This window comes from Athene noctua, chromosome 13, assembly GCF_965140245.1.
Source record: "Athene noctua chromosome 13, bAthNoc1.hap1.1, whole genome shotgun sequence".
Taxonomy (NCBI): domain Eukaryota; kingdom Metazoa; phylum Chordata; class Aves; order Strigiformes; family Strigidae; genus Athene; species Athene noctua.
This window is the reverse complement of record NC_134049.1, coordinates 859,841-873,352: the sequence shown is the minus strand read 5'-3', so window position 1 is coordinate 873,352 and position 13,512 is coordinate 859,841. Positions and strand designations below refer to the sequence as shown.

At 44.3% G+C, this 13,512-nt stretch overlaps 1 protein-coding gene across 1 annotated transcript in view; it reads left to right on the top strand.

Annotated features, from left to right (window-relative positions):
- The first annotated feature begins 7,780 nt into the window (after window positions 1-7,780).
- Window positions 7,781-13,512, top strand: part of MYZAP (myocardial zonula adherens protein) — a 58,297-nt gene continuing 52,565 nt past the window's right edge. The window contains exon 1 of the mRNA XM_074917463.1: window positions 7,781-7,912. Within this exon, the coding sequence (XP_074773564.1) occupies window positions 7,829-7,912 (84 nt within the window). The 5' untranslated portion in view covers window positions 7,781-7,828. The remainder of the gene's footprint in view (window positions 7,913-13,512) is intronic.

The following is a 13,512-nucleotide window of genomic DNA, read 5'->3' as shown; positions in this document are numbered from 1 at the left end:
CCAGAGCCTGCAGAGAGTTTGCCATGATATGATCACTGTGCATGGCTTTCTCTGTACTTTTTTTCCTGCATTTCTCTTGGATTCAAGTAGTTATATTAGGCACAGTACATTTTAGACACATTCTGAAATGCAGGGGGAGCAGAATTTTATGGAGACTTCTGCCATCCAAATGTCCTGACTGGAATAAGTTTACGGAATAAGCCAAAACCCAAGAGAAGTGTTTTGATCAAGTACTCGCTACTTGTTTGTGGTTTCCTCTGGAGAGAGAAACCTGATGGGAATAGTTCTACTGCAGAATCAATTTAATTTCACAGTAGAAACTTTAATTTCTGAATTACGAGTGATCTTGCAAACTGGTTGATTTCCTTTTGTAGACCAGCCTTTGTCACTCTTTGTTTATTTAGATTTCCCATTATCATCAAGCAGTCAGAATGTCAGGAAATGCTGCTCTACAGGTCCAAGTCACTGATACCAGCTTGATCTATTTCAAAGTCTGTAATATTTCTTAAAAGTGCCTTTCTGTAATAGTTCAAATCTCTTGCTCTGTGATCAGGACCCAGAGACATGCTACTCTCAGCTGCAATGTTGCTAACTGGATGATGCACTATATGCAGGTGAAGAAAAAACACACTCCTCCTCCTCCTGGGCTGGAAACCTGGGGAGTGGCCACCCAGACCCACAGATAGAGTGTGTGACCAGATGAGTAAGTGCTTAGGTGTGTGAATCCATTTCCTTCCAGACTGGGTCTGTCCTTAGAGGGGCATTTCCCAAAGTCATACTTAGTCATCGTGGTTGAGCTATTAACAAGTACCCTTAACTATTTAGTCCTCCCTACACTCCCTCCTTAATAACTTTACTTCAGTTAGGCCCAACAATATCCTCTGTACTGATTAGAACTTTACTTCTTTTTCTATTATTGTAACGATTTATGCATTATGCATGGAGGAAATGAGACAATTCTTGGTGACAGGATAAGAAAATTTCATTATATTGTAGATACAGGTAGGTTTGCTAGAATGTTTTTTGGAGCTGGAAGGATCAAAGTTTTGCTGATGAAAGTCCCCTGACATCAAGAGTCCATGTGACCTGATGTTTTATAGTTAAAAATACCTCCTCTTCCACCTTATTTTCTTTTTACATGACTTCTAATAAAATTCTTTTTAGTATGTAGAAATAAAATAAATAGAACCAGATCTTCCACTTGTACTTCACAACTATCAGAACTGTCCCAGCTACGCGTGTGAGCAGGCAATGGGCTGGGAGAGTCGCTGAGAACTGCAAAATTCCCACGTGTATCGTTCTGTGATGGGGAACATGGAGGCCCTAAACCAAGGGGGAGGCCAAGCAACCAAGAACTTCTGTAGCATCTGTGCAGATGTTCTAGACAAATGCCTGGTTGCTTTGTTGGTTAGAAAAATGCTCCATCATCCTCTGCCCTAAAGCGGAGCTGAACTCCACCACTGCTGTTCTGGCCTTCTGTCATAAAATAGAATGGAAGCAGAACATATTTTTTCCCCTTTTTCCTCTTCTGTGTTTCCTTTCCTGTGGAGAAATAATGCTGAAGTGTGTCTTGTCTTCCCCTTTGTAAGCTAAAAGAAGTCAGTCAAATACATGTCGTGTTTTCCTGTCCTTAACGCTCCTACTCCCTGACGTATGTCCATTCCTTACACTCACAGAAGAACTTGCACTCCACAATTTATTTCCAACTCAAAAATTTCCTTATTTCCTGCCACAATGACAATACTGAAATCAATCTTTCAGCAGAGATCTGTCCTTTGGTATTACCTTCAGGGAGTGGACTGCGATTTTAAATGGAGCTACCTAACAATGTACCTGTGGTGCTAATGGTGGGGCGTGCCTGTTTTCTGCTCTCCTTCCTACCCTAACCAGTTCAATTACGTGACCTGGCCGAGTCCCACCCCTGTGTGAACAATGCTGCTGCTCCTCCGCTGTGTTATTTTTACATGACATTTCTGCTGAACTGTCCTGCTCGCGTGGGCTGACTGGAGCAAACCCTGCTGCTGCGTGAGCCGCGGGCTGCTAGCGTGGCACGTGTGTGGTGGGGCACGCTGCTGAGGGCTCTGACCCAGTTGTTAACTCGGTGGCAGACCTCCGTGAAAGAGGAAATGCTGAAGATGAATCAAGGGGTGGTGCTTTTTCTGCTGAATCAGAACTGGATTGCTGCCCTATATGCTTCAGCAAAATCTGAAGTGATGTTATCTAAATCCCTAAGAATTCATGACTGAAAAATGACAGTGCTATTTTTTCATTCATATGCGGCCACATATTCATGAGAAATGAAACTGTCCTATATTTGTTTCAATATATTTCATATCTCTCAGTTGATTTTGGTAAAGTACAAGCTTTTGTCTTGTATTTAGTAACATAAAAGCCATGACTATAGCTCTGTAAACATTATGACTTATAGACATGCTCAGTCAAAAGCCATCCCAAATGAAGCTAAAAATATCTCTTTTTCCTGAAAAACATGCCCTTCTAGGGCTTTGGAGCCTTCTTTAAAATCTTAGCAGTAATTTTTATTTCACTATAAACTGCTTTTTAACAGTCTGAGTCTGCAATTCATAGCTACCAGGTGTAATCCTCATTTTTCTAACTTCCAGATACACAAACTGTGTGAAATACACCGACAGAAATTATGTGCATAAACGTACAGGGCAGAATCCTGTTACCATTATTACCTGATTGTATTTGATGGACTCGCTCTATGCTCTTGCCCAGATACAGCTTTGAGGGACTAACTTATTCTCGTTTGTCCTTTCTGTCTCTTCCAGGGGAAATGATAGTGCACGTTGCATTATATTATTTGTTGAGCTATCTAGCACTGTGACTTTATTGATACACAGTTAACAAGTACTCTGAGAACCTCAACAAGAAGATGGACTTTAAGTAGACAGTAGGACAACAATTAAAAGCAGAAAACATTAAAACAAGCATTTATTGCAATTATTGCAGTTATAGTCTGTGACTCTACATTATCAGTAAATATGGAATCAAGCTGTTATTGTAAGTAACTTCAGGAATTTCTTTTTTTATTCAATTTAAATGTAACTAAAATAATCACAGAAAATGGGTACTGAGGGCTTTGCAAAATAAAATGCATATTCTGCTTTTTAAACTCCTGCTGTGGGAATTGCTAATTACAGATTTGTATATGAGAGATCAGCAGAGCAGGCTCTGAGTTTCTGTAGCAATCCTGTATTAGCCATGTACCAAGATTGTTAAGTGACAGCAAACAGTTATATTGTTAGGTTCGAGGAGTGAAATGATGCTTGCAGCTAAAGCAAGCTGGAATTCAGATAGCTCTATGTGTTGTGTTGCTTCAAAAGGGTAACTGCAAAACCACAGTAGCTCCAAATGCAGCAAAGATGTATTTCCCAGTGAAAGACAAAATATTGCTCAAGACAAGGCATATTATGTATTTGTTTGTATATTGCATATAGGGCAGCCTATGACTACTGAATTTGGGGGCTCAGTTCTGATACATGTCCCCTAACAAGCTGTTTTATCACTGTTAGCAGGCTAAAATTTTCATGCTAGCTGCAGTGCCCCAAAAAGAGAGCTTGAGAGTTACATGATGCTGAGCTAAGTGTGTGTCTGTAGAATACAAGGGTAAAAGCTAGCACAAAAAAAGGAACAGCTCTGAGGAAAAACAAGTGATCAAGCCCACAGGTCTTACTGAGCCTGGTTCTGAAATATTTTACATGCATCTGTCCATTTGATAATCTCTGCAATAAATGAGTTTCATGCTTTAGGGATGATGGAAAGCAGAACAGATTTTAATCCCCCTGGAAAGTAAAGGCTATTAGAAGTTAATTATAACACCTCATTTTTGTAGCAATACAAATGGGACTTTATAGCCTTAATGACCACAGGTGTGAGTTCTTGTTCAATTTGTAACTCTGCAATTATTCCCAAATCCCACAGGATTAATATTCCAGTTGATCGAGTGTTATTGGAACTTTTCTTCTTCCTCTGGACTCTGTCAGCAGTTAGCCTGAAGATGGAGAGGAGATTTTAATGGGAAAAAAAAAAAAAAATCAGCCTTTTATCAAGCTCACATTTAGGCAATTTGTTGAGGTAAGACCAGGCTACCCGCTCCTGCAGAGATTCTTTTATGATCTGCTGTTCTGTGAGGGCAGACCTACTTCCCACTCCATGTACTGAATGCTCTGTGGCCCATCCTGTGACTGAGGGCTTTTCATGTAAAGGCCTGTTGATTCTGGGACATCCTCTTTCATTTTTCCCAGAGCATGATGATTTTTGGGCCTCCAGGGAAAAGTAAATTTCAGTCATGTTTGTGATGGGGAACAAGGTAGCCTGCAAAAAAATGAAGGTGCTTACACTTTAAATTTCTTGCAGTTTCTGTGTAATTATATTAGTTGTTTCACAGCAACTATTGCTCCAGATATTCATCCTATAGTGTGCTCTTGTAATTAACCTGCTGTGCCTTTGGATCACTGCATTCCCAAAGCACTGGCAGGTTTTGAACTGAAAGCTCAGCATCCTGGCCAGATTATGTTCTGCCATCACACTGGATATTGTCTATGAGCAGTCTGTATGACTGTGTATACCTTTTGTGTAGTCTGTCCAACTGTAAAAATCAGTAGAGTAGTGTGGTTTTAGTCAAACCAGTTCCCAAGTAGTGATTTACTTTCTATTCCCCCATCCTGTTTCTGTAATCAAGTGCCATTTCCAAACCACAGACAGCATGAAATGCTCACGACAGCTTACTATGAGCCTTGCAGGGAAAGAGTGCTGTAAACTGTGGCAAATCTACTTCAGACTGTATCCCAACCAGGGAGGTAAGGTCACGGGTCCTGGCAAACAGGGACAGGCTGAAACCAAGCAGACATTTCTCCCTCATCTCTAAGGGAGTGGAAGGAGTGATTCTGTGGATTGTCACTTCCTGGCTTAAGTCTCCTTTTGGGGTGAGAGAGAATGGCAGATGTGGAATAATGAGCTGCAGCCAGAAATACATGCAGAGCTTGCCCCTAGACAAGGACAGATGCTGGGCATGAGAGCTCCTCTCAGAGCAAAGGAGAACTGGTGCCTGCTAGAAACCTGTCACCTTCACCACTGCTGGTTGGCAGTCTGTCATGTTGAGGCTGAAAAGACAGTGGTCAGAGGTCCTGTCACAGGGGAGCTGCCAAGAAAAGAAACCCACAATTCAAGGACCTCCTGAGTCAGCAGTTGCAGGCATATCTTCGTGTTTTACAGCCCTCATAGCTTGTCTTCCATCAGACTATCCAGCTGTGTTTTGAGAGCCTTTATGCTTTTCATGAGTATCCTCTGTCATAATTTAATTTCGCACATAAATGTGGTGACTCGTTTACTTCAAATCCATTGTTCCCAAGGGTAGGAAATAATGACTAGCCATCCTCCACTCACTTCTGCATACCAGTCATGATCTTCTACACCTTCCCCACCATTGTCTTTTGTTCAAGCTGAAAATCTTAAATCTGTTTATCCTGCCTTCATTCAAAAATAATTTTGTAACTGAGCTTTTTTGCAGCCTTTCTGTGTATGTCTCATATTGCTGCAACATCTTCTCTTGGGCTTCCTATTTCCTACCTGGGGGTACCAGCAGTTCACTCAGTACTAGCAACTGGCTCCATAATCTCTGCAGTGTATCAGAGCTTTGGCAGTGGAGGAAAAGTTACTCCAAATGTTGCTTTCATGCAAAGAGAGGTATTTGTTGCTTTTTACCTTTTCTTGAGGCTCACTTCTACATGTTCATCTCAACCTTGGCGGAGCTTAGAGATTATAAAGTATTTTCAAATGTTTACTACGCACGTAGGACCACACAGCCTGCACAAGGACTGAAGGGATACACAGCCAACCAGCAATGCAGGAAAGAAAACTAATTAGACTCCTTACTACTACACTTGTGCAGCTTGCTGACTGAGGGGGAGGGAAGGAGATGATTCACAGAGCAGCCAAAAAAAGCAAAATACTAACTGTGCATGCAGGTTATTCTTTCTTGGAGGATTTTAAATTGAGGATGTGCCCAAAAGTAGATGCTCCTGTTCCAACAGATACTGATCACTCAGGTAGACATGTCCTGGTGCTGTTTTCTAAGAAATGGGGAGAGCTGCTAGTAATGCAGACAAAACTGAGAAAACTGTATTATCTGCCTTTGTATTATCCATGGACAAGTCTTTTCCTCATCTACACCAATAAGACTTCCATCAAATTTCCCCAAGTTATGCAGACCTTGCAAATTCTCCCAGAGATCCGATCACTGTGCCTTACTCTCTCCTGCTCTATCATATGGGAAGGAAGGTCCTTTCCCACAGGGGGGCACAAGTTTAGTCTCTGTGCATGTTCTTAGAAAAGCAGTTCTCCTGTTTGTAGCTTGCAGTGACTAGGCAGCCCCGTGTACACACCTTTTCCCAGAGGGGAATGGACTCCAGAGGCACAGCTTCTCACTAGCCAGGAGAATCTCTCGGGTATATGAACTCCTTCCCAGCTGAAACCACAAAGGCCACCAGCTGGCTGCATACCGGAATTGAGTGGAGACATTTCTGCTCACCAGAAGGACCAGGAACAAGTAATGACCAGTGCTGTGGAAGAGCCCAGAGGGTATGTTGAAGATAAATGTATTCTCCACCTGCAAACCTACTCTGAAAGCAGCATTACAACCAGGAGCTAAGACAGTGGATGATTCATATGGAAATGCAGTTGTTTGTATGCACAAGACACCTTTGAACAAAATAAAATAATCGTTTAACATGCTGCCAATTTTGAGTTGAGAGAAATCCAAACAAGAGTGTTTGCCTTGGGCTATACGACCTTCCTCAGGTGGAGAAGAGAACAGTAGCTGGGAAAACAACAGAAAAGATGCTGAATACTAAGTGGAGACCCTTCAGTGGTTCCTCTGGGCCCGAGCAATGCTTTCTTCCTCTCTTCCCCAGCTCCCTGTCATGCTGATACTCAGCGTTTTGCCTTGGGACAGGGAACCCGGGCAGGAGAGAGCAGCCCCACTGTGCACAGACCAGGCACCGGGCGTTCAGTGCCGTTTCCATTTTTCCAGTGCAAATCTCTGCCCTCTCTCCAGCACCAGCGTTAACGTCCCAACAGGAGAGACACCGCGCAGACCTAACTGTTTTCTCCTGGCCTTAAGTATTTCCAGGTAATTACTTGGAGACAGAGGATAGTCTATTTCCAGACTGCTGTTACATGTATTTGTTCGGCACTTTCTTCCAACCAGAAGCACCTCCTTGGGTCGCGGCCCCCGTGCCGCGGGCGGCAGGCGCAGAGGGCTGCGGGGGCCGCGGCTGGCGGGTCCCTTCGCCGGCCCCGGGCATCAGAAGTGCCCGAGTCCGCCGCGGCGCCCTGCCTGGGGCCCGCGCCCTCCGGCGCGCCGGGCTCGCCTCCTCGGGGGACCTTTGGCCCTCGGGCTCGGGCTCCGCGCCCCGGGGCGGGCCGGGTGCGGGCTCCCGGGCGGGCGCAGGGCGCCGGCTCGGCGGTGCCCCCGGGCCTGGGGCCGCCGCGCTGGCGCCTGCGGAGGCGGGAACCGAGAGCGGGCCCGGGCTGCCCGGCGGGGCCTCGGGGGCCGGCGCCCGGCTCCCCGGCAGCGGAGCGCGTGTCCCCGCGCCACAGGGACGAGCTTGCGGCGCGGCCCTGGGCGCCGCACGGCGGGGGCGCAAGTTCCGCGGGGCCGGGCGGCGGCGGGGGAAGCGGCGGCGCCTCCCCCCGCCCCGCCCCGCCGGGGCGGCCCGGCCCCTGCGGCCGCCCGCGGCCATGTGCGCGGGGGCGGAGCGGCGCCGCCGGCCCGAGGCAGCCGCAGTCCGCGCCGGCCCGCGGGATGCTGCGCTACGGCTCGGGGCTCACGGTCACCGCCACCACCCCGCGGAGGCCGTCCGGAGACAGCGGCCGCGCCCGGCGGAAGGTGCGCGGGGGGCGGCGGGGAGGTCCCGCGGGCGGCGGCGGGGGGCGACGCGGCGGTTGACACCACCACCCCCTCACGCCTCACCCGCGGAGCGCTTTTTTTGGTCTTTCTAACATCGCTCGTTTGGGTGTTTTGAGGTGCAGCGTGTGGGGAGCGGGTGCTGGGACACGGAGAGCTGTCGGGGCGTCCTGCAGGGCTTTTGCTAGCGCTGGCCCCCGGCTCCGCGGGAACCTGCAGCGGGGCTTGTGGGGACCCCCCCGCCCTTGAAATGCGCCCTCACTGCCGAGAACCTGCTCTGCCTCCCGGGAGGAGCCTCCCCGCAAGGGTTTAGGTGGCAGCAGGAATTTATGTTTACAATCGGTTCCTCAGATACAGAAATAGGAGTTACTGATGTGTGGTTTTGTAATTTTCGTAACTGGGATAAACGGAGATTTACTTCTCTGTAGGGAAATGTTTCTGAAAAGTTGTTAAAACTCCGGCATATACGACAGGAATGTCTCCACAGCCACCCCGCTTTAAATAACCCCTTTTTGCTGCTGGAACCACGCTGCCGTCATTGGGAGTGCGCATTCCACGTGTGAAGAAAGAAATCAAAATATGTTATAAGCTTGTCCTTACAAAGAAATGGGATCGTGTGACCACGACACTTCTTGAATTGCTTAGTGATTGTTTTGAAACTCAAAAAAATACGAGTTCATCATTGAAACAATGAAAAATGGCATGTTGCCATGTTTTACATGATAACGTGAGGGTCGGGCTCTTCTACAGAAAAAAAATCTCTGGCCTTCAAAAAACTGAAATTCCTCATGTATGTGGAAGAACTAAGATGACCTAGAAATCATAGTTATGTCCTGTATGTGTCTTCTGTGTTCCCGTTAAGTTTTCTTGGTTAAGTATTTCTTAAAGAATTTAAGAGAATTTGTGTTTAAGTGATAATTTTCTTGTTTTCCTCTGCACAATACATTTCCCGCGGACAACGTAAAATGAACTGTATTTAATACGTTCTTTTTAAAAGAAACTGGTAAAAACCTAATTTGGAGTGGATAAAACCCACTGGCAAGCAGCTGTTCCTCTTTTTTTTTTTCTTTTTTTTTTTTTTTTTAAGTGAAATGTGACTCCCTTGCCATGAGTTGTCAAAAGAGGGGAGGAAGACAGTTAGAATAACTGCTGAATAAATGAAAGATGTGTGTCACATTCCTGTGTGCCTGTGGTTACAGGAAAAGTGCCCTTTAATTGTGTGGTGAATGCCACAGCAGAGATTTCATGAACAGAGTAGGCTAAGCAACAGATAAATGACCAAATAAAGTACTTTCTTTGCTTTTTAGGACTGACTGAAATTAAACACCCGCTCTTTTTCTACTTTCACCTTCAAAAGCTTAAAACTAACATTGGGTCTTAGGCAGAGGGAATGATTTTTGGCTGTTGAGCCAGCAGGTTAGCAGACAGTTACTCAACAAATGTGTTATCCCCAAACCATTTTATTGTCAGACATTAGAAAGATCAACAATATTAAATTCTGATGATGCTAACTCTAAAGCTGATTTGAAGCAAGATCAAAATTGTACCACATCTTCCCCTGGGTGTACTCTCAAAATCTTAGAATGGGATTGATTGTTGGTAGAACAGCTTGAATTTTTCTGTTGCTGTACTAGTAACTTAGGTTATTCTGTGAAAACATTGCTCATTTTTTAATGCTCGTTCCGTTTATTTCAGTACATAGAAAGGCACTGATCATAGTTAACTAGGTGCTTTGGTTTTTAGAAGGGGGGAAGAAGAGGCTGAGGAACGTTACTCAAACTTAATCTGTCATCTGTATTTGCTTTAAGTTCCACCCTAGTGATTTGAGTAGGATGGTAAACATGAATGTGGATTGTGGATCTGGGCCATAAATTCTTAATATTTTTAACTCACATAAATTGGCTTTTCTCTGAACTGCCATACTGTGGCTGCTCTCATCTGTGCTGTCCCACTCGCCTCTTAGAAATTTGGGAAAAAGCATGTCGTCACCTGTTCATTTCATTCAGCAAACTTTTGCTGTCTGGTGTTGTGCTGGTCTTTGTTTTCCTGTCTACATATTTGTTTCACAAACGATGTCAGATGAGCTTTGGAAATACCACTTGTGGATTGTTGGTGTCAAAAAGCCAGGAGCAAACATAAAATGTTGGCGCAGTTACACTTACATTGTTGGCTTGTCAAAGCCACAGGTGCTGCAAATCAAACTAAAATCTCTAGAAAACTTGATACCTGGTTCTTCTTCTACCCAGTGTTTCTCTTTGAAAGTTACAAAGCTACAATGTCGATGACATAAGGTGGAGGGGAAGCCATGTCTGCCCCTGTTTTTCCTCACTTGTTCTGTCAGTCAGCAGTTGAAGGAAATTGAATCACAGCCTTTTCCCTGCTAGGGGACTCCTATTTCATTATCCTCCCTGCTTTCTCTCTGCATAACCCAATTTGTTTCTGGAAATTACTCCTTCATCCTCAGTTGCACATTATTCTGCCACTGTTTGGCACCAAGTCAATGCTCTTCCTGTTAGGGTTTCATTCCCATTTTAAGGCATCACTGCAGCAGTGTTTTGCTGTTGGAGTAGGGCTTGCTGCAATTTCCCTCTGAGCCTGCTCATTCATTTGGTCAAGTAGACTCGCTGACAAATAGTACAGTGTGTTGTGCCTTCAGGAAGCGCTGCATAGCAAGAATTGTGTAAGTCCAGTATTCATAATTGCTTCTGGAGCTTAGAGGAAAAAGCAGTGCCTGTTGTTTTTCCCTTCCAATCTCTCTAGTGTTCTTGAATTTTAACAGGTTGGTTTGTAGCTCTGTCCTTAGGTAGAGTGCATCAACTGTGGCCTGGGAGTGGGAGTGAGTAGCTACTTTATACAGTTGCTGTTGTTTCCCCAGGGATGCTGAGGAAGTCCTGTTGTTACAAACAATAGCGAGAGTACAGCCTGTATAAGTTTGTCCTAGAATTGGGTGGTACTTTGCCACTGCTGTACAAGCCTCACTGGGCATGACTTCAAAGCTGAAATCCTTAGATGACCGCCAGTGCCACCCTTTGTTTGGCATTTGCATGCAACAGGCTGCAAAGTGTAACATTAAAACTTTATTTTGTGTCAGAAACACTGCTAAAACTGATTTGAGGTGTTTTAAATGTAGTGTGGAAATGAGGAATGGGGGGGAAATGTGATTCAGTGGGTTAGTAGAGGAGGCAATGTGAAGATAAAAGGGCAAGAAAGTTTAAAGGTTAACAACCCTTTGTACAGTGGTTTTAGTCTCAACAAATTACTAATTTATATTTCCAACCCAGTTGTATGATTGGACTGCCATCTGCACTGGACTTGTGTGATTTCCTTCACAGCAGCCCTGTAACACATCAGTTGCTGTGACGTGACAGGCAGTCGGGATTCACTAGCTGGTACACAGGTACATGGATAATTGCCGATGTACAGTCACGGCCCTGTGGAGCTATAAGCGTGTTGGCTAAAATTAGTCTCATACTGGCTTACCCGGCCAGCCATTTACCAGCTTCGGACGATCATGCACAAGTCCATTGCTTCTAACGTTGGAGCTGCTAGCCATTATCTGGTTTTATTTATTTGAGGTGTTTTTCATGTTTTCTCCTAACAATCCTTTCACTCCTTTTAGTCTGGTTTCCCTTCATTTGAAATCGCTGTAAGAAAAAGCTGACCTCATCTATCACTTCCTGCACAGCACAACACAAACTCAGCTCTGTTTCCTACTTGTGGGTCTGCTCTGTCCTTGCCGACGTGGAGGAAGGCCAGACTCTGTTTCCTTTCTTGTTGTAAACAGGCATGGTTTTGCTAAGCTGATGAGAAGAAAGAGCAGGGGGAAATGGAAATTGAATAGGTGAGAAAAGGTGGTATTAATTACCTTATGAATCAGCAAGCCCCGAAGTTGAGGATTTTATTATTAATGTATCTTGATAGCTGGCAAGCAGGAAGCGCCTCCAGCTTCTGGAGTTATGGACAGTCTGGTGTTCTCAGAATGAACATACCAGTCATCAGTGTCTAAACCCAGTGTGCAAGGATTCATAATTTTTAAATGCATTTCATTGTTTCAGAGTTCTTTAGCAAATATGAAAGGATAACCTGCTTTTATGCTAAGTTTGGGGGGTTTATGTCACTTTCTCTGTGGCTTCTTGTTCTAGATTTGCTAACGTATGGCTGAATGATGATGTCACAGTCAGCAGCACACTGCACAAAAATTAGCCTCCACAGATGTGTCTAAAGAGTTAGGTTATATTTCACCTTACTCTTATTATAGACTTTTTTCTTTATAATACAGACACAGCTCACGTATTTTATAGAACTTGCTCTGTATCTGAGGACACTGTTCCTTATGGATAGAAGACCCTGCAGACCTAAAAGACCAAACTGAGAGCAGAAGGTGGAAGGCCATGCAAAGCAGCATTTTCTCAATGCAGTGGTCAGCATACCAGCAGTCTATACACTGTTGATTTGTTGTCTCAACAGATTTAAAGAAAGGCTGGAAGAAAAATAGTGAAAACGCTGCAGATATTTGCAGATAGTTCTTCTACTTGCTTTTGCCTGGGAAGAAAAAGAAGTTAAAGCTTGTTTGAAAAGTTGAAAAAGGTCCATTGTTTGGAAAAGGAAAAATGGGAATCTTTGTCATGATGCTGAGTAGTGGTGCACCCTCTGTGGAGGTTGTGTCATAAAGAGCCTTGAAAGGAAAGTGAACTTAAGTTAGCTTAATTGATATGAGAGACAGTTGGAAGAAATGAATTATAAAATAGTAAAATATGGGGTCTATGAAAAGGACTTTGCTGCTGTGATCTGAATACCTGTGAGCAGAACACGATTGCCATTTTCAGGGCTAAAGGAAATGACCAAGACAGGAGCTGTGAGCTTGGGCGGGTGCAGGGGGAAGGTGTATTTCAGAGGGAAGTACACACTCAGCGTGACTGCGGGTACGTAGTTAGGAGAGACGAGAGAGATCTAGGTCAGATGAGATGCTGGGCTTTAGAAGAACAGTGATGATGGCCCAGAGTAATCATGAGAGAGATTTTAGATATTTTCAGGAAGAGCTTGAAGAGCCCCGTTTGTTGCCAACAGACAGCTGGGATTTCATGGGTAGGTATTGTGTAGGTTCAAATCTGGACAGACAAATTTCTCACTTCATCATTTGCTGTGCTCTGTTTAGGACTTGCAGTTGTTTTCCACAAAAATGTCTCATAAATAGGACTCAGACCGAAAAGTTTTAACTATGTTTCTTGTATGAAATACTTTAAAAATATCATTACACCAAAGTTCTCTCAGCCAAAAGCAAGGGAAACTGAACTGGGACTAGAAAGGTATCAACCCTATTGGCCTGTTTCCTGAGCAAGAGGATGGCTTTTCTGAAATCAGATAGAAAACAATACCTCTTACATTTTCTCGAAGCATTCTGAACCTTAGTTTTTGCAAATAACTTGTATGTGGAATTGCAGTACTTGGTATCCTTGGATCAAATACTTGGATATAGACTGAATGGAAAAGAAATATTCACTCCAGAATACAGTTTGTTTCTAAATAATCCCTTTTGAAGATTAAGAGTACACAAAATCAGCAAACAGAACTGAGAAACTAGA